We start from the raw sequence: 27,359 nt of genomic DNA, 5'->3' as shown, positions 1-27,359 counted from the left end.
GGAAGTTCCCAGGCTAGTGTGCCTTTTCTTCTTTTGTTCCTTAATTACTTGAGGGATATCTTGAGTGATTTCTTGAGTGATATCCTGAGTACCACTTAGGTGGGTCATTACACAGATCTGGCTGACACAGGCCACAAAACCACAGCTCGCCCCTATACACGAAGCCAAGCCAGAGCACAACTAAGTGCAGTACAGCCATCTTCTCAGAAAAACTCTTCACAAAGTTCAAGAGGTCAAGACACAAAGACTTTAGCAACTAATCCACACCTAATGACCCACCTAAGTGGTACTCAGGATATCACTCAAGAAATCACTCAAGATATCCCTCAAGTAATTAAGGAACAAAAGAAGAAAAGGCACACTAGCCTGGGAACTTCCTCTCTGCCCAGAACATTGGAGGCTATACACCACACCCCCTCAACAGTATTTATAGGAACTCAAACACTGAGATCCTGCTCTGTTCCAGTAACAAGAAGCCGAAAGCACCAGCCTGAAGATGACGAGTGAGACCTCGTCGAAACGTCGCCTAGACACCCCAACTTTTACACGGGAAGACACCCGAGGACACCAAAACCTGCATTCCTGTACCCGTGAAAATCTACGAAAGCATATATATATATATATATATATATATATAAAATTTGTTCAGTAGCACCTTAGAGACCAACTAAGTTTGTTCTTGGTATAAGCTTTCGTGTGCATGCACACTTCTTCAGATACATGAAATAGAAGTCACCAGACCCTTGTATATAGCGGGAGGGTGGGGTGGGGTTTTTCTCAGGCGGGTAGTAGGAGATGGGTGGTTGACTCAATGTTTATGGTAAACTCTAGGAGTGGTAGGCAAAGGCTTTGTTTTATATGTAGTACGCAAGCAGTTTTAAATTAGGAGTGGACAGATTTCAGACTTATGTTTTTCATTAGAATTTAAATCTACCAACCTGAGCCAAATGTTAAAGGTATACATTAAGAATTCTGAACCCAGGAATTTGTTCTGAGTACTAGATTTGCCATACGTCCTTTCTGAACCACTTAATATAATCCAGAGAGCTACCAGATGATCTACCTTCTGCCCATCCCAATTTACTGAATGGCTTTGCCTGTTAGATTACCCTTTAAGAGTTATTTTCTCATCTTATTTTTGTACACAATTTCAATATGTTTGTAACATCAGTTGTTTCTCCAGCTTCCCTCCTTGAGTAGAGGAAGACAGCTAGTTGGAGGATATGCCCCTCCACTGGGGCCGGTAAGAAGTTCCATTCATTACATGGTGTATGATGGTGGCGGGCTCCATCAGGGTTTCCAATTATAAATCCCTATTTGGGACTTCACCAGACCTGCTTAGACAATAGCGTTGTTCATGGTTTTCTTGTGAAAAGTATCATGTTTTCTACCTCAAAGTTGGTGTCGGTTTCACGGGTGGGGTGGCGGCCCTCCAGCACATAAAACCCCCAGTAGTAATTTGGAAACCTTAATTCAAAACCCTGCTTCAGCTAATCATCTTATGAGGTCTCCTCTACTGTCCTCAGCTTTTATTTCTGTTCGGATTTAGGTTTGATGAGGCCTTAAGCTACTGAAGGTAATGGGACCCTTTATATGTCCAGCTGTCCCTTGTCAACAACAAATTGTAGCTGTTTTTTGTCTTGAATATATGCCATATGGTAATTTATGGACCTAATAGGTATCTAAAGCCATTTGCACATGTTGCCATGCAACCAGTCCATGCAGAATGTTGGTGCCCTATATATAGAAATGAGCAGACCAGTGATATTTTAGGGAGCAGGCTAGCAGATGGGGCCCGTTACTTACATCATAGGAGCCTACACAACACAAAACACTGTTGCTGTATGTAGGTTTTATTTTATTTTTTATCTTATATTTTGGAAATGTACATCCAGTTGCTTTTTCCTTTTAATTTTTTTGGGACCCCCAAGAGTGGGGCCCTAAGCTACAGCTTGTTTAGCTTACAGGTAAATCCAGCAATGTATATATATCTTCATAGTGGGGTGTGAATAATCCCTCGTTTGCCTCCAAGCGAACACGGTTTTGGTAAACAAGGGCCGGGATCAAACCCATCTACTGGACGTGTGTAGCTGCATTATTTTGAGTGAGACAGGTGTGTGCATTAGATTTCCCACCCGGAGCACTCAAATCTTAAGGGTATGACTTTAAAAATGTCATCTGAAGCGACTCTTTACGGGAGAATAGCAGAGATTACTTCCTAAACTCAATTGCCCTTGAAACTAGCTTTCTCCTGCACGGGAAGAGGTTCCCCAGCCCTCAACCGCGCGGCGGAACTCTCCCTTCAGCTTCCGTTTCCGAGGGGGGAGGCGTTTGCCCGAACACCTTCCTCCTCTGAGAGCCTCGCGCCGGAGAGGAAACTTCGCAGGATGAGGGGCGCGCAGCTGGGGCGCTTCTGCGCGCAGGTAGGGAGGAGGCTTGGCGGCAGGGCCTGGCGGTGGAGCTCTGGCCCCGAGGCGACGCGCCCTCACGGGAAACCCAAGCTGCTTCGCCGCCCCGTGGCGGATGTGCGAGAGACTCCCAGCTTCACGGTGGGAGGCAGCCTGGACGGAGTGGAGCCCAAGCGTTACCTCTGCGCGTTGAACCTTCCGTTCGTGGTAGCATGCCGACACGCGAGATACACGCGTGTTCTTGTGCCTGCAGCCTGGCTCGTTCCTGCCCTTGCAGAGGCTTTTCTGGCACGGCTCTCATTAGAGTCCGTGGCACTTTGCCCACTTCCCTTTCCGGCCGCCTCTTTAGAATTATTATTTTATTATACATTTGTTTCTTGTATACCGCCTTTCCCCCGACAGAGACTCAAGGTGGCTTACAGATAAAATAAGAACAGCTAAATGTTGGTTGGCAAGTAAGGAGGAATATATATATATATATATATATATATATATATATATATATATATATATATATATATAAAAGAATAATTTCTTGGATGCAAAGATCCAGGTTTGGGGCAAGTACTGTTTGGTGAGAGAACCCAAGCAGAGATCCCAAAATATGCAGCAAATATGATAGGAATTGTAGTCCAGCAACGTCTGGGGAAACAATGGTTTCCCACCCCTGAAGTAAATAACAGCACTTTAATCACTGAATCATTGCAACAAGGGTGTATAGTAAGTTGGTATTGGTATCCCCATGTTGCCTGTGGGGGTAGGATGGCAGCAAGATGGCAGTTTGCCTGAAAGGGCATCTAGTCAATTAATGGCAACTTAGAGATTCCGCCTTTCCTTTTCTGGTTGTGTGTTTTGGTTTGTTTGTGTTGTTTGAAATTTGATGCTTAAGCTTCCAAGTAAACTTGGTGAAAAAAGATGGGACATACAAGCATTTAAATGGATAAGTAATAGATTAGTTTTCACTGTTATATCCTCCTAAGGTTTGCTTAGTGTTTCGTATGTGAATGGCTATCCTAAACTTAATTGGTCAGAAGTAAGTTCCACCAAGTAAAATATGACTTACTCCCAGGTATATACGTCCATAGTACTGTATTTTCTTAATTTGGGGGAAATGGCCATGTTTTTAACAATACAGTAGTTAATATAGTTTAGAATTGCCAGTCTGTAAGCATGAATTGGTTAAACCACAGAGCCTACGACTTGCCGATCAGAAGTTTGGCAGTTCGAATCCCCGTCTGGGTGAGCTCCCGTTGCTCGGTCCCTGCTCCTGCCAACCTAGCAGTTCGAAAGCACGTCAAAGTGCAAGTAGATAAATAGGTACCGCTCCGGCAGGAAGGTAAACGGCGTTTCTGTGCGCTGTTCTGGTTCGCCAGAAGTGGCTTAGTCATGCTGGCCACATGATCCGGAAGCTGCATGCCGGCTCCCTCGGCCAATAAAGCGAGATGAGCGCCGCAACCCCAGAGTCATCCGCGATTGGACCTAATGGTCAGGGGTCCCTTTACCTTTAAGCATGAATTGGAGGTGTTGGAAACTACCTTTTAAAACCATCTTCAGACACCATTGTTGTAAATGGGTTAAAATACATTTAGTCCGCATTGTGATTCTGAGAGCATACTACTTTACAGGATGGTGAGAGCTGCTTTGAAACTGGTGCTTTGCAAGTGTTGGCTAACAAATGATCTGAGATGGATCAGCAGTGTAAGATTCATTGTATTTGTTACTTATACCAGACCGGATTGAGTTTTGTATATAGTAATCCATGACCCCTTTTATGATTATAAATAAAGATTATTATTTGTCTTCATGGTGCTTGTGGGCATCACTGTAATGCAAACACTGACAGAGTAAATGACCACCATGGACTCATACTACTAGTCTGATGGCTTGAAAAACTTGTTAGAATGACTGTGTAGTTTCATTTTTGCAAGGATGCTTTGGTCCCCTAGTTCTGATGCCTAAAGTTTTCTGAACAACACAATACAGTGGTACCTCTGGATGCGAACGGTATCCGTTCCGGAGCCCCATTTGCATTCTGATCCTGAAGTGAATGCAACCTGCGTGTGCGCGGGTCGCGATTCGCCGCTTCTGCGCATGCGTGACATCATTTTGAGCGTCTGCGCAGAAGCGAGCACTGAAAACCGGAAGTAACGTGTTCCATTACTTCCGGGTCACAGTAGAGTGAAACCCAAAAATGCTCAACCTGAAGCAACTTTAACCCGAGGTATGACTGTAATTTATAATATATTAAAATTTGTTGTCTGTTCCTTTAGGTCTTGCAGAAGCACAAATTTGTCCCCTTTGCCTGTCGCTCTATCCAGTTGTCTTATCTGAAGGCATCACCACTTGACTTTCTATGCTCTCTTCAACACCTGGGCTGCAGATTGACTGGCACCAGTTCTTCTGGACAAAGTGAAGCAAATGTGTCCCGTGGAAGCTGTAAAACAGACACCAATGAAGCCTCTCAGAAGTTTCTAGAGACTCTTGCTACTTCCCAAGTAGAGCCAGAGAGACCAGCTGATTCAGATCTCCTGAAGCTGGGGAAGGTGGCAGATCCATTCTTGGCCATGGGGCTAAGCCCTGCTCAGATAACACACTTGTTCAGCTTGCAGCCATATGCACCTCCTCAGCTCAGGTTGGCTGTCGTTTCAGAGCTCCTTCTTCTGGGTTTAAGCACAGACGCCACACTAAATGTCTTACAGAAGAGCCCTGAATTGCTGGGAATGTCATCAAAGCATATAAAGGACCGTGCAGATCTGCTGAGGAGGCTGGCGTTCAAGGAAGGTAATGCTTTGTGCTATGCAATCAGTGGAACATCTGTACTGAATTGTGTGCTGTGGGCCATACTGGATTTTTGTAACCCTGTTTGGAGCCTGTGAGCATTATCTTTAACTCTTCTAGTGGGCATTATATGGAATAAATGACAGAAAATCTGATCTCTAGGAAAGGGTGCAAATTAAGTTGCACATGCAGTGATAGGAACCATGGCTCCATTATGTTGATAGAAATATATGTTCATCGATCACTTTACACACCACAGATTTAGATAGTCTTTTAAAGAAGATTAGATCCAGCTGTGAAAGTTTGGCCCACAATTGTAGGTGGAATGTAAAGGTCAAATCTGCATCTCCAGGTGCTCCCAGATGCTACAAATACAACAGAAAAGGGAAAGTTTGAAACTGAATTGCAGATTTTAAAAGTGCTTGCATGATAAAACTTGGGTTAGAAAAGGATGTAAAAGCATAATTTTTCCTTTCAAGCTTTCTTCTAGCTCTCCAAATTTGTTTTATATGAAAAAGTTGTATTTCTCCGTCTAAAGAATTCCTTCTGTATTGTTAATCATTGTTTCATTTCCTTTTTCATTCGCTCCTCAGTGTTTCCTTTATTCCTGCATTGTGCAGTTGCAGTACATACACATGCAAATACACAAAGTTCTGCACAATAAATAATGAGCCGGACATATACTCAGGAAACATTTTTAGCCTGAAGGACTGGGTGGCTGTATGTATAGTAGGTACACAGGGAGTACTGAGGAGCAAACCAAAAAAGTAAGCCTAGGGTATGATTGTTTATGTCTTTTCCCTCTTTATTTTAACAGTGGGCCTTAACCACATGGCAGTTCATTTCCCAAGAATTTTTACCTTGCCACAAAAGAGAATTGAGGTCGTAGAGAATCTCCTCAAAGAAAAATGCCTTTTCTCTGTGCAGCAGATATCAAAAATTCTGCAAACATGCCCAAATATTTTGCTGGAGGAGCTAGGTGATGTGGAATACAAATTCCAGGTAATGTATGCTGCATTATATTTTCAGAAATTCATAATAGACAGTTTCTATATATCAAATATATAGTGTTAGTGCACATTCCCAGAGTGGATTAGCTGGTAGGCCTCCAGTCGCAGTAGATCCCACTCACAGATCTTGCAAAGACCAAAGATACGTTTTAGCAGGGAGTTTCCATATAACTCATTTTTTAGAATGTGCTTTAAAAATAGGATCTTTTCTTTCCCCTCTTCCAAGTACTGATATTGGTAATGGAAGCTAGAATAAACTTTGCTTTTGTGCCTCCCATTCCATCGATTTGTTTCTAGAATCTCTCACGTGGGCCCTGAGAAATGTAACATTTGACTTTCCTCTGCTATCTAATGGACATGCTTTTGAATTTATTGCATTAAAGGCTGTGACTTCATATCTTTGGGTCACATCAAGTGACGGTCGTTTGCTTGCACAACATAAGCCTGCTTGTGCAATGACATTTCAGGTTTCCCCCTCCTCCATCAGCTCCCATGCACCCTGGGATCTGTTCGACCCACTCAAGATCTGGGAGGGGTTGCTGGGCTGCAAGGGGAAGAAGAGAAGAAACCATTTTGCAGACGCACGCCCATCCATGCTGTGCGGTATCTCACTCTTAGTTTTGTATGGAATTTCTCTGGATGGCTACTCTTGTCTCAACCTTTGTTGCCACAGCTGCTTCTTAAGGACTTCAGATGTTTTTCCAGTTTTAGGGGGGAAACATCATGAAATCCAATGGCACTGGTGTTAGTGAACTAGTAACCTCCTTGATTTGACTATAAAGGCAGGAAAAGAGGCACAGTAGAGAAGCAAAGGAAAAGATCCCGAAACACGTTTAGCCAAATAATAAACCCTTTCCAGCCCTTGGTTCACAGTCTAGCATCGAATATTGATAATATCTTATTCAAGGTTTGATTCCTTCTTCTTTTTCTCAGTTTGCTTATTTCAGGATGGGGGTTAAACACAGAGAAATCGTGAATTCTGGTTTGTTCCAAGCATCACTGGCTGAGATAAAAAACCGGGTTATTTTCTTGGAGCGGTTGGGACTCTTTCAAACTCCTGACAAGAAAGGACAGACCCAGGTTGTCAACCCCAAACTGAAAAGCATAATCAGAGCTTCTGAAAGTGACTTTATAGAAAAAATGGCCTGTTCCTCATTGGAAGAGTATAATACATTTAAGAAATTGCTGGCCCGTGAAGAAGAACGGAGGCGGAAAGAGGAAGAAGCGGCAGAGAAAAACGATCTCTCAGATTCAGAGAGTGATGGCAAAGGGTCTGATTCAGACTAAGTATATAAAATTTAAAAATCTCTAAAGTTTGGTACTGGTATAATCTGTTCAAGTCTAGAATTGGCTTGAACATTGGGGAATGAAAATGCATCAGTTGTGTAAATATGAGAGGTGGTGGTCAATAAGGGTAAAGTCTACTCAGCAGCTGTGTAAAAGCAATGGAACCCAAAATGTTTGTGATCTCCTGTTATTACTTTGGCTTTTTCCTTTAGAACCACTGAGAATCGTGGGGTAAGCTTGAGGTGGGAGTTCTCAAGTTGGACTGAGGAATTCCTCTACATCAGGGTCTCTCCCAACTCCCCAGCCAACAAGGTCATGGATTATGGAAGTCTAAGAACATGTGAAGAGCCACAGGTTACCCACCTCTAGAGGATAAGAATGCACTTCTTTTTAAGAATGGCAACAATTTTGTTTTTCTTTGAGGGACTTGAAATAGGCAATGCTAGGGATGGATTGTCAAGGAAGATGAAATGCAGGCTGTAAAATAAAAAGTCAGATGTTGTTCTCAGAACAGAGAAGTAGGTGTAATGGGTTTTGTGAAGCAAAGCATAGATAACGATTTATGGGAGAGGAAATGTGGGCCTAGGTGCAGTTTGTAAGCAGAAATTTCATGCTCAGGATAGCAAACAGGTTTTGCTGATGGTTGGTGGCTGACAACTGCTAAAATTGTTGGTAAAGGAACAGGATTTTGGTAGCCAACTGGCATCCTCACGAATTCTTAAAGAAGCAGACTAGCTTTTAAATAAATTGTATTTTAATCTAAAATGCAAAACAAAATAACTTTGACAGAATAAAATCTTTTTTAGTTTATTGCTGCATTATATATGCCTCAATCTGGCTATAAAATACTGACTTGATACAGACTGTTCTACTTTAGACTGTGCCTGGGGGGAAAACCAGTGTTGCTGTGTGGCAGACAAGAAACTGGCTTTGAGGACCTCTCACTATTTTTGTCAATTTACTGGGCCTGGAAAAATGTGTTATTTAGCTGACGGGATTACTACCCCTTTCCTCCCCCACCCCCTTTTTTTGCACCTTGGAAGCTGTATTTTTAACAGTGAGATTGCCTCCATGTACCCTCAAGCCAATTAAACTGAAGCAGTTGGGATTTTAGTGCTTGTAGCAGGTGGAGTGCATCTGTTCAGTATTCCACCTCTTCATTCCAATTCTCCCCTCCCATCAGCATTGTGTGGCCTCATGGCTGTTTTGGGGTTCTGTCCATTTTTAGTCATCCCCCCCATATGATTTTATTTTTGTACTTTTGCAAACCATTAAGTCCCCCCCCCCAAAGCCTGGTGCTGTTTTGGCTACATAAGCTGCTCACAACCTGAACATCAGAAACAGAGGGCATGATAAATTCTCTACTTGCTAATGAAACATGAAAATGCATATTTTCTCAATGCCTAGGTTCATTGTGGCAGTACATGATTGGCTGCTCAGACAAATCAGTGCTTAAAATGCTAGAAAAGCTTAAAACGTAGTTTTAACACTACTCCGACAATGCAATCTGTGGTCCTTTGGTGTTGTGTCTACTCTTGCCAATCTATACAAGCTAGGCCTTCTTAAAAGTTCTCCTGAAGAAACCTTCCCTGAATGAGAAATCCAGATTTCTATTTCTTTTCATAAAACAGCAAATTACAGAACATCCAACCGAAATGCTACAATTTGCAATGGGGAGAGTTTGGAGATCTTGTATTAGTCATATTAAGTATATGATTTTCTCTTACAGCCCATGCCTTTTGAGAAGGCTTGTAGTGAAAAATGCAGTTTCTGTGGGGAGGGGGATCCTTTAGCTAATACTGCTGCAAAACTTACGTAAATAATTGGAATAAACCTAAATGTTTATTGGTTCCAGTGAGCCCTTCTCCTAGAGGCTATCCTTTTGTGATATCTGTGGGAAGGGCCTTTTCCTGCTGGGTATGGTTGGTGCTATCTTTTGCTGAAGAAACTATATATACAACTCTTTAAGGCTGCCAGGATTAGCTTTCTAGGGAACAAGGCTGCTCCCCCCCTTTTTTTTTCTTTTTTGCAATTGCCGAATGGGCTGCTAGAGAGCTACCAGCACTTATGGGAATAATAATAGGTAAACTGTAATTGAACCTCTGGCTGTATTAATTTATAAAATATACAGTGTATGTATATTAAACACAATTTTATATTTAGTCATACAAACTCGCAAATCTAGGAAATATTAAGGCTCCTTGAGTAGCTGGCCATTCTTGGGAGTTGTAGCAAGTGAACATCTGGGAAGAAGGAGGACATGCTCTGCTATTTTTCCTCCATTGGGATCACAATCCTGACTTAAATAGGAAAGCAATCTATTTACCCTTCATAGAGTGGTTAGAAGGGTTTTCAACTTTTTTAATTATTAAGGCATGGCATTTTCTAATCACTTTACGGAATAGCATGTCCACAGGCTGAATAACTAAAAGCCTGTTTGATCTGTTGTTGAAAATGGATATAGACTTCTAGCTTCTGCAGCCCTTTCCCCCCTGCTCTAGAATAACTTTTGAAATGCTAGTAATTTGTTAGCAATAAAAAGGCACAGCAGTAGCTGGCTGTCAGATTTGTTGCTTTTCATTAACTAATCTTGCAAAGGGAAAAACAAAGGAAAAGAACCTAGTGTTTTTTTAAAAGACACACTGTTTGCAAATGGGAGTATTTTAGACTTGTGATTAGCTTTGAACATCAAATTTTATGCCAGGGAGGTTCTCCTTTTGGTAATAATCCAGAACATTTGTTTCAGGGCTTGCTTTTCTTTTAAGGTAGTCCAGTGGCCACAGATTATATAACCAGTATCTCCATCACTGGTGAAACTTTAGGCTCTGCCCTTGCGGCAAGTGGCCCATAATAGACTTCAATCCTGAGAGAGACTTTTCTAACATGTCACTCATCTTGTATAAATTCAGGTGCTATGAAGAAAGGTAAGCGGACCCTTATAATCCTGCCAAAGAGAGAGGGATATGGCTATTTGGTGAACACCTCCTGAACAAGGCAAAGGAAGAAAAGTCCATAGATCTTGCTGGAGGGTCTCTCCTTTTTTCCAATCCAGTTAGAAGAAATGTTGAGTGTTCTGGAACCTACAAAGGAAAAAATAAAACACAACAGCTAGCATTTAGATTATGTGCGCATGCATAAAACACAGGTACAAAGATTATTTTCTTCCTCCATTTCATTGCTAAAACGTTTATTTCACTTGTGTTAAGTTAACAAGCAGATTTACTCGTTATTCATATTTACACTGAACTCTTTAGTAAAATGTCAAAGTTCCACTGGTGAGCAGATCCTTGATATTCCCACAGCAAGGAGAATCCTGGTGAGGAATTCTGTTGGTACAGCTTTGGGATCCATTAATGAATTTTTTTAGGGAGGGTAGAGAGACACAGTCACACTGAAAGAGCTTTGAAAGAAATGCTGCTTTCAATGAGCAGAATCAAAGAATGCTAAAGGCTGCTTCTGACATTTCATTCCTCAGCATGTGTAGGGAAGTAGGCAGAAAACTGGTTGACAATTATCTTTGTAATGTAGAAAGGTCAGGCCTAAGTGTCAGATATGTATAAACACTCTTGAGGTGTTCTCTGAAATTTTCTGAGATTGTCACTTTGTCATGTCTGAGCCTTCTGGTACTAAAGACGCCCAGCATCTGCTTGGAATAAAAGATCAGGGTGCTGTTTTCTTTGTCTCCCTTATACCTTTCATGAAATCTTCTGTGGTAGTCAATAATCACTGCCACTTTTCCTTTAGTAGCAAGCTACCTACCCATCAATATTTTGAAGTTTTCTGCCAGCAAAGAGACTGCTCCACCATAGATGGAGCAAGATCCAGTTGCTCAGCCCTCCTCACCTCAGTAGGCCTGTGGCCTGGTGACACCAAGGAAAAATAAAGAATGATGGGGGTGGGGGGGGGCGGAATGTTGCCTGAAGATACCTGTCACCAAGTTATATTTTTATTATATGTGCAAATCTTTCATAAGCTACTTTGAGAGCCTCTTGGAATACTTTAAATAAACAAATCAATCTAAATAAATAAAGCATTTGTTCACCATTATGATGCAGTTAGAGAACACCCACAACATCCTCAGCTGTGGAAACTTTTCAAAAGGAATTTGCTGCAAGTAGCAGGATAAAGGATATGCCCCACCCAGCGAGCTTCTAGATAACTTGTTCCTTACAAGACCCCTAACTCTAGCAGGGCTGGTGAAGCTATGGGCCTCAGCTATTGTTAAGACTTCAGCTCCCATCAGGGATGGGAGTTGTAGCCAACTACTGAAGAGCCACAGATTCCTCAACCCTGTTCTGTGGTTTATCCAGCACAGAGGTTTATGGTGCCGTCATTCCCTATATTTTCCTGCAAAGATACTTACTATATGGCTTCAGTGTCTGTTACTTTGTTTTCTGAAACAAACAAGAGAACGTTAAATCTATAAAACATTCAAACATACTCTGCTTGTTCTAAATGCTACTTTGCTCCAGCAGCATGTTGGGCAATGGCAGCAGAATTAAAGTAGCAATAATATTGACTGAGTAAATGATCACAAGTTTAAACACTCCAGTGGTCTAAACAACCCATAAGTTAACATCAAGATTAGATGGTTGCTGCTAACCTAAACCATCAGTAATGTCAGAAATCAGGAGTTGGATATTGCATTCCAAGGGTTTTCCCCACAGCTATGACTTCCCACAAAGCCACCAACATTCCTTTACCTGCTGTGTGCCTTATTTGAAACAGTGCTCTCACAGCTCTCCTTGTAGCAGACATCTTGGTGCACTTTGTAGATCCTCTTGTATCTACCACAACAGCAAATGCAAGTTAAGAGTAGGAATGATGGAAAGTCTGGCTACAGTTGAATAGTATGTTGGTTGTGAACCTCTCACATAGCTTGGACCTCCATAATTTCCACCAACATTCCTACTTTGACAGAAACCTCCAGCACTAAATGGACATTTGTATATCCTCAAGTTCCTGTCTTCCCCCAAGTGCCTGCCCCTCCAAAACCACCAGCAGCCAAATTATGAGTTCCTCACCATTCCCTGAGTTGCTCACCATTTGCATCATTCATGATCTATCACATCTTAGAAGCTGCACAGCAATCACATTCTGCAACCATTTGTGTATGTCTGCACTACAAACTTCAGTTGGCTTACTGTCTGCGTTTATTCCTGCCTCCTCTCTAGGATCCTAGGAACCATTTTTTTGATAGAACAGGGAATATTTAATTCACAGAATTCTTTGTATTTTCAGAGGTTCATGTACTTTTAAATTATATTCCTGTGTATGGGGATTAATAGCAGGACAACAAAAATGGAGAGTACAAGGCCCTATCATCTATCAAAATGGGACTGAGAGCTAATTTGATCTCTGAATTAATGTTCTGTGAGACAGTACTTACAGATAATGACAGACACCTCCTTCCCAGACTGGAAAGGATTTGGTTTCTGAGTAAAGCCGAGTACAAGACTGAGGCACCTTCTTGCAGGCTGAAGAGAGAAATTGGCATGGTTAGGGAAGGAGGGAGGACTATAATAAGCAGAGAGAGATATTTCAAGACCAATTTCTAAGCATTGTTAAATGTTCCTATTATTCAAAGGCAGGTTGACTTAGAACCAATGCCTTCTAAATTCATTCCTGTCCCAAGTGCTGGTGAGTGAAGGGAGATAAGCAGACCCATTAAACCAACAGTTTGGAAGAAGAGAGCACTCTATTCCCATAACCAAAGAAATCTTGATGTCTTCAGTAAGCGCCAGAAGTTCAACAGGGAAGAGGCCTCTCTCAGCTAAACTGGAAGGGAGCTCCATAAAACTGGGCCCTCCATCCTGAACACATGGCTCCTTATAGATACAAGCTATGCATCTGAGCCGCAGGAGACCACTAACAGCAACCCCTTCAAAGAAGAAGAAGAAGAAGAAGAAGAAGAGGAGGAGGAGGAGGAGTTTGGATTTGATATCCCGCCTTTCACTCCCTTTAAGGAGTCTCAAAGCGGCTAACGTTCTCCTTTCTCTTCCTCCCCCACAACAAAAACTCTGTGAGGTGAGTGGGGCTGAGAGACTTCAAAGTGTGACTGGCCCAAGGTCACCCAGCAGCTGCATGTGGAGGAGCGGAGACGCGAACCCGGTTCCCCAGATTACGAGACTACCGCTCTTAACCACTACACCACACTGAACCTCAGTGATCAAGCAGGAATCTAAGGGATCAGACAGTCCCTGAGTTAACCGGACACTCAAGTTGCTAAGGGCCTTGTAAATTAATAACGAACCTCGAACCTGTTCCCAGTATCCTATGGACAGACAGCCCAACCTTTTGAGCACTGAAGTGATCTGCTTGCAGTGGTCTCTCCTCATCAACATAAAGAGTATAAGAATAGCCAACTAGAAACCAGGGAGCATAAGAGTACTCTCCCATCCTTTGGTTTCCAGCAACTGGTATTCAGAAGCATTGCTGCCTCTAGCTGTGGAGGTACAGCATAGCCATCATGCCTAGTAGCATAGGTGCTAACTCCCTGGGTGCCTGAGCACCCACAAAATTCCCCATGAAGGGGCTGGGCACTCATAGATTTTGGTGCCAGGGCCATTCATGCTGCATGTGGAGATATCGATCTTGCCCCCTGATCGATAGGGCCGCGATCTCAGACAGCTTTACGATCCCAATCAATCATTTACAGCGGTCCGGCACGCTTCCTCCGAAGCTGCGCAATAACTCCTGCTGTCTCTTCTCAGTCACGGCTTGTAGCAGAGTAGAAGCACAGCGTGTAAAGCAGCCTAGTTTCCAGGCAAGCACACATAGACAGGTGTGTCTATTTACAGCTCTTTATTAAAACATTACAGCATCAAAGTCCGTCACTTTTGGCCGCCATTACTCTCTCTCAGATACACAGAGAGTACGTCTTTCTCCCCTCAGGATCACAGGGGAACTGAACAATACAGGGATTGTCCCGCCCAGCTTCTATCTCCGCCCAGCTTCTGTAAGCTGACGTCAGCAGGTGACACACACCAGGGGAATTTAACCAGATAAATTCTGAACCATCACACCCCCCCTTGTGTCCCTGCGTGATACCTGTGCAACATCTTCAGTAACACCTTGTGAGATCGATCCCTTCCCCAATGCCTTGTGCCCTCCCTTGGCAAATCTGTTTGGCATTTGTGGAACCACCTCACAACTCTCAGAATCGCACTGTGCGAAACTTACCCACGCACCTGTGGCCTGATACCTCTCTGGTGGGATACCCTTAGTTGTGCGACTGGACCTCCTAGGCACAAACTCAGGTGTTCCCTCTGACTCACTTTGATCAGCAGGTGTGTCCTCTGCATCATGGAATTCACCCTCTGACTTAAAGCGTCTTCGAATCCTCTCCATTACACTCACAGGAGAACTAGGCTCACTTTTGGGCAGTCTCTTAACAGCCTGTGAAGATGCCCTATCTTGCTCCTGACCCCGGTCAGTGACCTGGTCGTCATCAGCAGCCTCAGCCTCTTCTTCCGCCTCATCAGAACTGTCTTCTGGGTCAGAGAGACAATCTGAGAGAACATCACGCCTGACAGGAGTCTTTGACTTTACACCCTCCTCTAAGAACTCAGCATGCTTACTGATCAGCACCTTACTCTGATCACCTGACGGGTAAGCAAACCGCCATGCACGGGCTTCTGGCTCATACCCACAGAAGATCATTTTCTGGACTTTGGCTCCATCTGGCCCTTGCAAAGCCTTAGGCAAAGCGACAAGCGCAGGAGTCCCAAAAGTCCGCAGAAAGTGAACCTGGGGTTTGCGGCCATTTAACAAAGAGAACGGTGTGTCGCCTACCAGTGAGTTGTAGACACGATTCCAGGTGAATGACACAGCCCTAGTAGCCTCCAGCCAAAACTCAGGAGGTAACCTGGCTTCTTCCAGCATCACCTGTGCAGCCTTAACCAGAGCTCCACTCCTCAGCTCTGCCACCCCCCCTTGCTGGGGTGAAGTAACTGTGTGGCGTATCCCTCTCTTCTGCAAGAACTTCTGCAACGCAGAACCAGTGTACTTAGCATTTCTGTCACTGATGATCGCTTGAACCCTGGTGGAGAACCTTAGTTCCACCCCCTCAATCCAGCTCTTGATCAGCTGTGCTGCATCCTCCCTGGATTTGAGACCGTGAGCCCAGGAATTCTGCGAGAAATCATCCAGAAAAGTTAGCAGAAACCTGGCCCCCCCTAGACTCTGTGCCTTGACAGGACTGGACAAATCTATGTGTACCAACTCAAAAGGTTTAGTGGCTACACGTTCCACCTTTGGGTAACTGCACCCTCTCACCTTTGCTTGCTTGCAAGTGTCACAATTAATGGCACTTTGACAATTTCTAATCTTACAACCTGTAACAACCTCGGGTAACGCCTGCAAATCCTCTAAAGGATTGTGAATCGCTCTCTGATGCCATACGCATGCACATGTAACATGATGAGCGGGAATTGTAGCACGCTGGTTGGGAACTGTAGCACGCAACGCTTGTGCTTTCTCAACCTTCCCCTCACCCCCAAGAGACGTTTTAAGAATGAAAAGGTCATTCTGTCCCTTCTGCACTTTGGCCAGTAACCTCCCCTCTCTGGAGATTGTGCAGACATCATTTTCAAAACAAACCTTGAACCCCTTACTTAACAAATAAGGCACAGATAACAAACAGTGATGAACCTCCGGAACAATACAAAAATCCACCGTCTCCTGTAAAACAGAAAGATAGGCATTAGTACATTTGAGAACTCTAGTTTTCTGTCCATTCGCGAACTTAATAGTCTGTCCCTTCGGAACTGCCGTGCAATTCCACCTCTCGACTGCAGGGGTCTCTGGAACCATGTTGCGGTTAGCTGCAGAGTCTATTACAAAGGCCATTTCGGAATTTCTCACTCGGCCGTCTTCAAACACTGCCATACTCGCAGAAACTTGATAAGACTCTTCCTGTTGTTTACCACAACCACCTGGCTCAGCTCCACGCCTGCCTGTCTTCCCAGGCCTGTTGCCATGGAAACCTGCCTGATTCCCATGGGAAAAGTCTTTGCAAACATCCTGCATCGGCTCTCTGCTCCGGTGGGGGCAACTGCCACGCCGACGTTGAACTCCAGTGGAAAAACACTGCCCGGGGCTCCTCCCAGCTGGCCTGGCCTTCCTCCTTCTGGAACGGCGCCTTCCACCAGCTTGGCCCCCCCTGAAGCTCCTCTCTGCTTCAGCACAAAGCGAAAGCTCTTTAAACTTGCCTTTGGAACTCTTCGCCCCCCCGATCTGCTCACTAGCACTCCTAGAGGCCAAGACATCGGGAACAGGGCCTGCCAGTCCAGCCTCTCCAGGACTCAGTCCATCACACAGACGTGTAGAAGCATTGCAACAGCTCCCCAACACTGTCTCAGCCCCCATTGGGCTTTCTGGGCACCCTTCAGCCTCTCCTGGGCTCTGGCCTTTCGCTGATGCCTCACACAAGCCCTTCAGCAAATTCCAGGCAGCCCACGCTGTCGTTACGCCCTCCAAATGAGGCCTCAGTGATGCATCGACGCATGCTTTGAGCATCTCTAGCTCTTGATGCAGCCTCTGGCTATCTTCAGCCAACACAGCCCCACAGCTTGCTTCACCTGCTCCAGCTGCTGGCCGGCTAAGGGGTGATTTTGGCTCCCATTGGCTTGCTTCCCAGAGCCCTTCGACCAAGAACCATCCCCTTATTTGTCTGGACCACGTTGCCCAACTCTTTAGAGTGAGCTTTTCCAGCGGTATATTCTGGCTTTCAGCCATCTTCTCCCGTTCTCCCAAGGGGCCCCAAGCTGTACTTACTCCGTACCAGCTGCTTGGCTCTCCCTTCCGTGGAGAAACGTTATCAGCTGCGTCTCAGCTCCCAGCTTTTAGCTGCTTTTTAGCTCCAGCTCTCTGTGTATCAGGAGCTCTCACTGTCTCTCGGAAGCAGGCAATTAATCATTCTTGCTCTCCGGCACCCAGTCAGCTCCCGTTCTGCTCCTCAGCCGCAGACCGCTGACTTCAAAAACATTCCTGAGGCTCACACCGACTGCTTTACGAGCGTTGGCTGACCTTCCATAACCTGTGGAGATATCGATCTTGCCCCCTGATCGATAGGGCCGCGATCTCAGACAGCTTTACGATCCCAATCAATCATTTACAGCGGTCCGGCACGCTTCCTCCGAAGCTGCGCAATAACTCCTGCTGTCTCTTCTCAGTCACGGCTTGTAGCAGAGTAGAAGCACAGCGTGTAAAGCAGCCTAGTTTCCAGGCAAGCACACATAGACAGGTGTGTCTATTTACAGCTCTTTATTAAAACATTACAGCATCAAAGTCCGTCACTTTTGGCCGCCATTACTCTCTCTCAGATACACAGAGAGTACGTCTTTCTCCCCTCAGGATCACAGGGGAACTGAACAATACAGGGATTGTCCCGCCCAGCTTCTATCTCCGCCCAGCTTCTGTAAGCTGACGTCAGCAGGTGACACACACCAGGGGAATTTAACCAGATAAATTCTGAACCATCACACATCGCACCCACGACATGGGGGGCCAAGCTGACACTCCTGCCTAGTAGCCACTGAGAGCCCTCTCCTCCATGAATTTGTCTAGTTCTCTTTTACAGCCATCCAAGTTGGTGGCCATCACTGCCTCCTGGGGGAGCAAGCTCTGTAGTTTGACTACGCACTGCATGAAGTGTTTTCTTGCCTGGGTGCAGCGTTTTGCACTAGCTAGAGCCTCCAGAACAGGCCCAAGGTAGTGCATTGTGATAACTAAGCCTTAATGTTACCATTGCATGAATTACTGTGGCCAGACTAACCCTGTCCACAAACAGCTGTAGCTGGTAAAAGGCATGCCTAGCCACTGAGGCAACCAGAGCGTCCAGACAAAGATGGACCCAGAAGCACCCCAAAACTCTTCTTTCTGAGGGAACTCCATCCAGAATAGGCAACTGGCCGGTCTCCCAGATACAGGAACCACCAACCCACAGTGCCTTTGTATGGCATACACACTGGGAAAATTGGGGTTGCCCACTTGGCTGCAGAGTGTAAAGTCTGGAATCAGAGTTGCTCTTCTACTTGCAGTAGAGCAGGAACAACTGGGTGCTACTAATATTCACGTGTTTTTAGTTGTTTTTAAAATTTTAACTTTTCTATTTTTAATTGTATTATTTTATCACTTGTTTTTTCACTTCACCGTTTGATGCCCTGGGCTCCTTTAGGAGGAAGGTCAAGATTGACTAAACAATTTAAAATCATCCACATCTGGAAGCACCCATAGTATCATACCGTTAGGAGAGTCCAGAGAAGCCTGTGTTGTTCTTAACTCACCTAGTTCACATTGTCTGCCCTTGAATCCAGGATTGCAATCGCAGTGATAAGACTCTGGGCCAGCAACACAGGTCCCTCCATTTTGGCAGAAGTTTATGGAACAGTTCTGCTTGCCACCTGGTGATTGGTGATGAAAGGGATAACAACAACAACAACAACAACAACAACAACAACAACAACAACAACAACAATAATATTTATACCCTGTCCTCCCCAGCCAGGGCCAGGCTCAGGGCGGCTAACACCAAATATAATATAAATTACAATAAATAAATTACAAATATAAATTACAATAAAACATAATAGAGAACAACAACAACAAACAATTAAAATACGGCTTAAAATACAGCTTAAAAATGCAGCCTCATTTTAGTAGTAGCCCATAAATCAAGACCATAAAGGGAGGAAACATCAGATATTCACCCAAGCCAGCTATCCATGCTGGTCCTACATGGGCCAGCAAAAAAGCCAAGGGAAAAATTATGGCTGCATAAAGGAATATATCCTGGAATTTGCACTCAACAGTTAAAGCATGCATCAATAGTACTTCCAGGCAACAGGCAGAGTACTATGTCTTACTTATGTTAGAAAGGAAAATGGGAGCTAGCATTCAGATTTGAGAGTAGGTGAATCAAAGGCAAGTTGCTTAGCTTTCTTCACAGTTACTTGCAAGTATGTTGGTCCTGTGTACAGGAGTAAGCCATGGGATCCTGCAGGGGCTGGGAAACTCCTCGGATGGTTCATTATTATGTCAAATCTTTAGGTGAGGGTGGGAATTGTCAACTGCAATAATTTAGTGTAGTCAACCATGCAAGTGCCCAAGCTGGGATCATGAGTTAGTCCACCAAGCCAAAGAACAACCTTGTATATGACTAGTTTGCCCACATGCTAGTTGGAAAAAAGCAGGAGTAAAAAAAGTGTTTGAGAAAGTAAAAAGTCATTTGCGTGCACACACACTTCTATTGTGTTTTTTTAAAACAATACAAAACCTGTTTGCTAGAGGTGAAAAGTGCAATGTAACGTACACATCATAAGGAGCAATCCCTAGTTCTTAGTTACTGGAAAGATTTTCCCCTTGCTCCAGCTAAAACTTAGGATTGTCTGTGAAGTGTCCCCGAGATAACTTGTCACCTAAGAGACAATTTTCTTGCAGAAAAAAACAGTATTCAAGAAGTGCACTTTATTGTTAATGACAAATACATGTGCACATCCTTACATGTGTCTCTATTAAAACAGAAGCTTATTACTATTTAACAGGCTATGCATAATTTTATCTTGCTGTTCCTTTCTATATCCCTGTGAATGTCACTACTGATCAGACATGGCCCGTTTTTGTTCGATTTGTTAGTGTAGTTAATGGTCCACATGACATCCCATCAGGGTATATACAGAGACCAATACTCAATCCCTGTGCATATCGTTCAGGATTACACATACAGCAGCAAGATATCCTCCTTTAACCTCCTTAGTGTTATGCCTACAAAAATGTTCTAGACAATATATATATATTTGGACTGAGTAGTAGTTAGATCATGGTCTACTGTTCAATTCACATCAGCGAGGTCCTATCAAAGAACACTAGACTAGACTGACTGGTGGTTTAAGTAGCAGTGAGAGTATATGACAAATAATAAAAAGGAGAGAAGTTCTATCTCTAGCTGGGCTCATCCAGCAATTACTATTTCTTTAGAACAAGAGAGTAATCCTAATTATTATCACAACAAATATATTTCTCCCCTAAACTGCCTGTTCCTTGAGGTGTTTCTCCAATGGAAGGTGGATGGCAACCCATTTGTGGAATTCCCCTGTTGCAAACATTGTTATTCTTTTGGTGCCAGACAAAGATGCTATCCCAGGCTTTTAAGTGTATTTTCATTTTTAGCAGACTTATCTTTTATGTGTGCATTTTATTTGTGTGGCCTTGTACCATCTTTGACTTCTGGATTATTCCAGAGATGCTTGTTATCTCTTTAAACTTACTTTCCCTCTTGCTGTTCTCAGGTTCTGATAGGTGCAGTGCCTGGCTGACCTGTTTCTTTGATTCCTCCCCATTTTCTTCCACTTTCATGGGAGCCTCAGGTTCTAGAAAAGGAAGCCAACAATACCTTAGCCTGAGGATTAGTGCACCACTAGGAGACAAAGAATACAAGTAGGGAGGATGAAGGGCACTTACGTGTTCTCACAGTGACAGATCTACTGGGCAAGTTGCTGAATTTAGTGGTGATCCTCCCTCTGCCATCCACTAGCTCTGTAAACCTTTAAAAAGAAAAACACTTGGACATTCCCATTTGTGATATAATGTCAGCTGAACTGACATACTCCGATTTCAGCACCTCATGAGTCACAATGTGTAATCTGTTTCGTTTTTGCATGGCAACTGAGCCCCATTCTTTACCTAGGTGCTTGTGAGGGTTCCTCAGGGGCATTGTGATCAGCAAGCAGACGCAGTTCTGGCAGGAATGCCGGGGGGACCCGGTTTCTCAGCACACGGGGATGCCCTGTTTGGCTCCAGCGCCTTTCTGGGGTGCCATCCTTCTGCACTGCAGACCAGAGAAGGTTATGTTTTACTGGGACTGAGCAAATCATGCCAGCTTTAATACAACTACACCAACTCCTTCTCCAGGTACAATTTAGGGTACGTCTATTAACCTATAAGGGATGTGGGTGGCGCTGTGGGTTAAACCACAGAGCCTAGGACTTGCCGATCAGAAGGTCGGTGGTTCGAATCCCCACAACGGGATTATCTCCCGCTGCTCGGTCCTTGCTCCTGCCAACCTAGCAGTTTGAAAGCATGTCAAAGTGCAAGTAGATAAATAGGTACCGCTCCGGAGGAAAGGGAAACGGCGTTTCTGTGCGCTGCTCTGGTTCGCCAGAAACGGCTTAGTCATGCTGGCCACATGACCCGGAAGCTGTACTCTGGCTCCCTCAGCCAGTAAAGCGAGATGAGCACCGCAACCCCAGAGTCGGCCACGACTGGACCTAATGGTCAGGGGTCCCTTTACCTTTACCTATTGACCTATAAAGCCCTAAATGGCTTAGGACTCAAGTACCTCAGGGACTGCCTCTTTACACTTGAACCTGCCCACATAATAAGATCTGCCTTGGAGACCCCTCTCCAGCTGGATCTCCTACTCCCTTAAAAATATTTACAGCAGTGGGTGTGTAGATATGATTAGGCTTTGGTGCGGTGGTGGTGGTAGTTTTATTTCTCAATGACCCTGCTCCCACACCAACAAAATAGCAGACAGCACAGTACTGTGGGAATGGGTTAAGTCCTCCGAAGGTCACAATTCTAATTGGATTCAGCCCTCTTCCTTGGCTGATTCTGTTGTTGAAAAACAACAATTTACTTGCTCTCTTAGTATCTGCAAGGATATTAAATTCTAAATGAGCAAAAGCAAGGGGGGTGTTAAAGAGGACCTTTCTAATTTTGTAATTACTTGTTTCTTGCTCATTCATATATCCCCAGGGCAGCAGCATGTAAAATGGGTATTCTCTGCTCTCGCTTAGAAAATTCCTCATCACAGAGAATCACTATGGGTCAACACTATCTTTTGCTGTACAGTGGTACCTCTGGATGTGAACGGCATCCGTTCTGGAGCCCGTTTGCATCCTGAAGCGAACGTAAGACGCGACTGTGTGTCTGCGCATTTCGCCACTTTCGCGCATGCGTGTGACGTCATTTTGTGCGTCTGCGCATGCGGCAAAACCCGCAAGTAATGCACTCTGTTACTTCCGGGTCGCTGCGGAGCACAACCTGAAAATATTTAAGCTGAAGCGTATTCATCCCAAGGTATGACTGTAGATGGATCTCTCTCTCTCTCTCTCTCTCTCTCTCTCTCTCTCTCTCTCTCTCTCTCTCTCTCTCGATATGTTGAATATACATGCTGACATCCTAAGAGGCTAGGGCCCACATAATGTCATATTACAAAAGAAGCAAAAGGCTTGCAGGAAGCTATGAACATGGGGAATGGGAGGCTGGACTTACAGGCCGTAATGTACAGGTGGGCAGGCTCGCTAGTTACTTGTCCTTGATCTGTGTTTTGAACAGCCATCACTGATAGGCGATATCTTTGACCTGGGTTCAGGTCACGCACTGTGTAGGAAGATAGCTTCCCATTGGGCACGTAGCGGCTCTTCACACTTTGACTGGTGGTGACATTGATGATGTAACCTTCCACTGTGCCAACCAGGGGCTGCTCCCAGACCATCTGAACAGAGGTGGCTGTGACTCTGGATGCTGTGAGGTTTCTAGGAGGAAGAGGTCCTGTTCAGGGAGAAGGAGGAAGATCCTTGTGGAATTCCTTTCAATTGCCCTTTATTCTTCTCATCCACTGGGCAGTTGAAACAAGGGGCAGGGAGCCCTTGGAGGCAAAACTGTTCTCTTTCCACCATGCTTTCTCAAATGGTTAAACAAAGGTGCCCTCTTAGGCTGCTGCAAGCCTCTGGGTGGCTCAGTTGTTATTTGGCCATTGGGATTCTACCAGGAAACAGGCATTGCGTTCCCAGAGAAGAAAGAGAAACTGTTCAGAGACATGGGGACAAAGGAAGGACTGTCATAGGCACTATCCAAAGGATGCCTGTAACAGCTCTGCAGAAAAACAACAACCCTGTACCATAGGACTGCTAATTGCACTTGCAAAAAGAAGTTTCCAAATTTAGCAGGTACCTCCTTAAAGCGCTTCAAAAATCTAGCAAAAAAAGTTGATAGTTGCAGTTGTGCAACATTAAATATAAAATGGACATATACACACATGGAAAAGAGCTTTTCAGTTATTCTGAACATATATTAATGAAAAGTAGTATGGTACATAGCCTCATAGGAGTTTGTTGTTAAATAGGACTCTTGTACCTGACTCTTGTACCCTTAAGCATTTTGAGCTCCAACTCTGAACCTAATGCTCAGGCCAAGTACGATTCACTACAGGGGAAAATGTGCTTTTAAAAAGTTGGTTAGTGGGCAATAAGGTGGGGAGGCAAGAAGCAAGTCGGGGAATTTTCTCTCAAACTCACGTGTCCACACGTAGACGGGTGCAGTAGCAAAGCTCTCAGTGGGATGGTCTTCTGCACTGAGGCCACTCAAGGTCCACATGTGAATAAGATACTTCTGCCCTGGCTGAAGGTCCCTGTTGGAAGATTAGATACGCTGGGTAAGTCTCAGTCAGATGCTATGATTTGGGAACAAAGAACAAGCTTATTGACTGCTGCTGAGTCAGAGACTTGCATAAACTACCCACTCAGATAGAAATGTGAACAAATATCTACTGCACACAGAGAGCTGTTGAATGCATGAGGCAAATACCTGAAAGCAATGTCAATTCCAAATTCCTTTCCGTCCCATCTGAGCCTCAAATTCTTTCTAATTGAAGAGTCTCAAGTTATACCTCGGAGCTCAGGGCAATGAAACAAGCTGGGAGATGGCTTGAACGCAAGTGGAAGAAAACACTGGTGAGGGCTCATCATCTAGCCTAACAGCAGTAGTGAAGGCAGCAAAGAAGTTATCTACTGCTGCCTCCACTGCATCCTCACTATGCCATCTGGCAGAGCTTTTCCAGATAGTACAGTCTGGCCCAAAGGAAGTAGCAGAACCGACAGTAGCTCACTGTGACTTGTTTGCAAAGCATTTTGAGGATAAAATCAATTGACTCCGCTGTTAGAACAGATAAATCTCAAGAGGTGCCCAGAGTACAGTCTAGTCTTGTTGTGTTGAATGTGTTGAATGTGTTGAATGTGTTGGCTGATAAAAAAGTAGCAGCTGCCTGGGCCAGAGAGGTGATTAATGCCTCCTTGCAAAAGGGGGTGGTCCCTGCCTGCTTGAAGGCGGCCATAGTAAAATCTTAAGTCATTACTGACCAGTTGCCACTCTCCCTTTCTTGGTTAAGGTTATTGAGCAGGTGGTCACAGACCTGATCCAGGCACTTTGGGAGGAAACTGATTTTCTAGATCCAGTTCAATCAGGGTTTTGGCAAAGAAACTACTTGGTCACCCTTTTTGATTATTATCTCTGGCAAGAGAGAGACAATGTCCCTGTTAATTTCTCCTTGACCTCTCAGTTGCTTTCCATACCATCAACCATGGTAACCTTCTGGAGCAGCTGCCTGAGTTGGTGGCACTACTTTGCAGTGGTTCTGGTTCTACTTTGATTATCATTTCCAGAGGATGATATTTGGGGAGTGCTCTTCAGCCCCTTGGAGGGTTCCTCAGGGTTCAATTTTATCCCCCATGCTGCTTAAAATCTACATGAAATTGTTGAGTAGGGTCACCTGATGCTTTGAAGTATATTGTCAAACAAAACTCTACTTCTTACACCTGTATATGTGGATGTGCTGGACTGTGGTCTTGCCTTGATTCAGATAAGACTGAGGCACTGTTAGTGGGCATTTCCCTAGACCAAATGGATGGGAAGTGGCATGTTCTTGACGTAGCTACATACCCTCTGAAGGGACAGGTATATAACTTGGGGGTACTTCTGGATTCATTGCTGTCGCTTGCGGATCAGGTAGCCTTGGTGGTGCGGAGTGCCCTCCACCAGCTTGGTAGCACAGCTGCACCCCGATCTGGACAGGGATAGCCTAAATTCTGTTGTCTATGCTCTGGTAACCTCTAGGTTAGATTACTACAACACATTATACATGGGGCAGCTTCTGAAGATGGTTTGGAAACTTCAGCTGGTACAACATTCAGCAGCCAGGTTGCTCAGCTGGGAAGACTGTTTGAGCATTATAACACCAATTCTGGCTTGATTGCATGGGCTGCCGATTAGTTTCCGGGCCCAATTCAAAGTGCTGGTTTTGACCTAGAAAGCCTTAAATAGCTCAGGACCACAATGGAAACCAAGGGAAGGGAGAGTGCTCTTGTACTGAGTCCTGCTTGTGGGTTTCCCACAGGCATCTGGTTGGCCACTGTGAGAACAGGATGCTGGGCTAGATAGGCCAATGGCTGAATCCAGCAGGGTCTTTTTATGTTCTTCATTGCCTCCCAGCACCACTGACTGGCTAAGTAACAAGCCACCACCTGACCTACTTTCATTCACCATCCACCCCCAGGAAGTCTCTTGCTTCTTGCTCACCAGAATGTGTATTTTGTCACTGTATTGTTTAACTCCACAGCACGATCCTCCACATCATCCGGCTGCCGTATGGACACACGCACCTTGCTGACCGTAGCGTACTTGAGCCTGTGGAGAGCCCATTGCACAGTAATGGTTGTAGCAGTCACATTGGCAATTTCAAATCCCTCCACTGGGTGAGGTCCTGGCAGGATGAGAGAGGGGAAACGCAGGAGGCGGTTACGACTCACCCCACTTGACAGTGACACACTCACTTGATCCTCATGGGTGAGCCCTGCCCCGCTGGAGGCCTCCTTCTCATCTCAGTAGTTTCCTACAGAAGAAAAGGGTCAGTCTGGGCTTTCTGGCAGGACTTCTACAGCAGAGGGCTCCCTCCCTTACTGGGAGTATAGGACATGACATTTTGCAACCTCATGGGACCCTTCTTTGCATTCAAGGGTCACCCATAAGACACCATATGGCACAGTCACTTAGTAAAGTTGGTGTTGCGTAGTGGTTAGTGTTAAGGGTAGGGCCTGGGAGACCATGGTTCAAATCCCCACTCAGACATAAAGCTCACTAGGTGATAGAACCATAGAGTTGATGTTGGACCAGTCATAGTTTCTCCAGGTTGCTGTGAGTATAAAATGGAGGAGAACCAGGCATGCCACCTTGAGCTCCTTAGCCCACATGGATGGCAATACCTAGGAAGAGTGAGTTATGCTTCCCATGCAGCAGAGTCCAATACAGCTAACCCCTACCTAAAAGAGCTTTAATGCCAAATCACACAGAGGATTAGCATAGCCAGGATAAACCTACAATTTATAGAAACCACAGAATGCCCCAGACATCAAGGTAGGCTCTCAGCAGACATTGCCACCATACTTATTCAAAGCATGTTTTCTTCTATTTACAGGCTCCATATAACCTCATAGTGGTGAGGGAGATGAAGGGCTTGCTATGTATGAACTATGTACAGCGTTTGGCTTGTTCTTGACTGGTAACAGCAAGATGTTCCTGTGAATACGCTAAGTGATTTGTCAAACTGAGATCTGCCGATGTGGTGTTACCAGCTGATTGCCCAAGAGCATTAAAAAAAAAGCTCGATGGTATAAATCTGTGAACTAAGGCTCCGTCCAGATGGGCAGCTTCCTGTGTGGCCAACTTAATGCTGTAGGACTAAAGCAGAAGTGAGTAGGAAAGTAGTTAAAAGCAAAGGGTGCTAACTAGTATGGGAGTAAGACACATCATATGCATGCAAATATCCCACAAGCTATAGAAGGAGTTAGAAGGCTACAGAGGAATGCATATGGCAAATCTGCAGCATTGTTTCCTATAAATTATCTGTGCACCAGGATTGTTCAGTCAGTATCACTCAACCAATCCTGCTAGTTCCGTCATGTGAAACAGTACAATCCCCATCCCATTAAGGTTGACAAAGTGGCATAACTGACATGGGGGAGAAACCACACTTGCATATGGAAATGCCTAAAGTAATGGATTGTTACAGGCTAAACTGATGATGGACAACTACCAGTGA

The 27,359-nt window shown here is 44.6% G+C and overlaps 2 protein-coding genes across 6 annotated transcripts in view; one reads left to right on the top strand and one right to left on the bottom strand.

Annotated features, from left to right (window-relative positions):
• Positions 1-2,314: 2,314 nt before the first annotated feature.
• Positions 2,315-11,456, top strand: MTERF4 (mitochondrial transcription termination factor 4). Of its 3 annotated transcripts, XM_081910525.1 has the most exons (5): positions 2,931-3,128; positions 4,679-5,189; positions 6,004-6,188; positions 7,130-7,483; positions 10,393-11,456. In XM_081910525.1, the coding sequence occupies exons 1-4, from the start codon at positions 3,024-3,026 to the stop codon at positions 7,481-7,483; spliced, it is 1,155 nt and encodes a 384-aa protein (XP_081766651.1). In that variant the 5' UTR covers positions 2,931-3,023; the 3' UTR covers positions 10,393-11,456. The 3 variants fall into 3 exon arrangements, with proteins under 3 accessions (XP_081766652.1, XP_081766651.1, XP_081766650.1); XM_081910526.1 differs by lacking the exons at positions 2,931-3,128; positions 10,393-11,456 and adding an exon at positions 2,315-2,423 and having other exon boundaries at positions 7,130-8,293; XM_081910524.1 differs by lacking the exon at positions 10,393-11,456 and having other exon boundaries at positions 7,130-8,293.
• Positions 8,275-27,359, bottom strand: part of SNED1 (sushi, nidogen and EGF like domains 1) — a 74,248-nt gene continuing 55,163 nt past the window's right edge. For all 3 annotated transcript variants that reach the window (XM_081910305.1, XM_081910306.1, XM_081910307.1), the window contains 11 exons: positions 25,841-26,024; positions 23,785-23,897; positions 22,760-23,038; positions 21,167-21,311; positions 20,945-21,027; positions 20,752-20,853; positions 18,772-18,888; positions 12,873-12,960; positions 12,187-12,270; positions 11,847-11,877; positions 8,275-10,563 (listed from right to left, as the gene is read on the bottom strand). In XM_081910305.1, coding sequence (XP_081766431.1) covers positions 11,856-11,877; positions 12,187-12,270; positions 12,873-12,960; positions 18,772-18,888; positions 20,752-20,853; positions 20,945-21,027; positions 21,167-21,311; positions 22,760-23,038; positions 23,785-23,897; positions 25,841-26,024 — 1,217 coding nt within the window. In that variant the 3' untranslated portion in view covers positions 8,275-10,563; positions 11,847-11,855. The remainder of the gene's footprint in view (positions 10,564-11,846; positions 11,878-12,186; positions 12,271-12,872; positions 12,961-18,771; positions 18,889-20,751; positions 20,854-20,944; positions 21,028-21,166; positions 21,312-22,759; positions 23,039-23,784; positions 23,898-25,840; positions 26,025-27,359) is intronic.

The sequence above is a fragment of the Podarcis melisellensis genome (genome assembly GCF_964234715.1).
Source record: "Podarcis melisellensis genome assembly, chromosome: 5".
Classification (NCBI taxonomy): Eukaryota; Metazoa; Chordata; class Lepidosauria; order Squamata; family Lacertidae; genus Podarcis; species Podarcis melisellensis.
This window is presented reverse-complemented; position numbering and strand designations above follow the sequence as displayed.

Excerpts from the sequence above, each read along its gene's own strand:
- MTERF4 (XM_081910525.1), top strand. The coding sequence starts at position 3,024 with ATGATAGGAATTGTAGTCCAGCAACGTCTGGGGAAACAATGGTTTCCC. Across the intron at positions 3,129-4,678 it reads CATTGCAACAAGGGTGTATA|GTCTTGCAGAAGCACAAATT; the intron begins GTAAGTTGGTAT and ends CTGTTCCTTTAG. Across the intron at positions 5,190-6,003 it reads GAGGCTGGCGTTCAAGGAAG|TGGGCCTTAACCACATGGCA; the intron begins GTAATGCTTTGT and ends TTATTTTAACAG.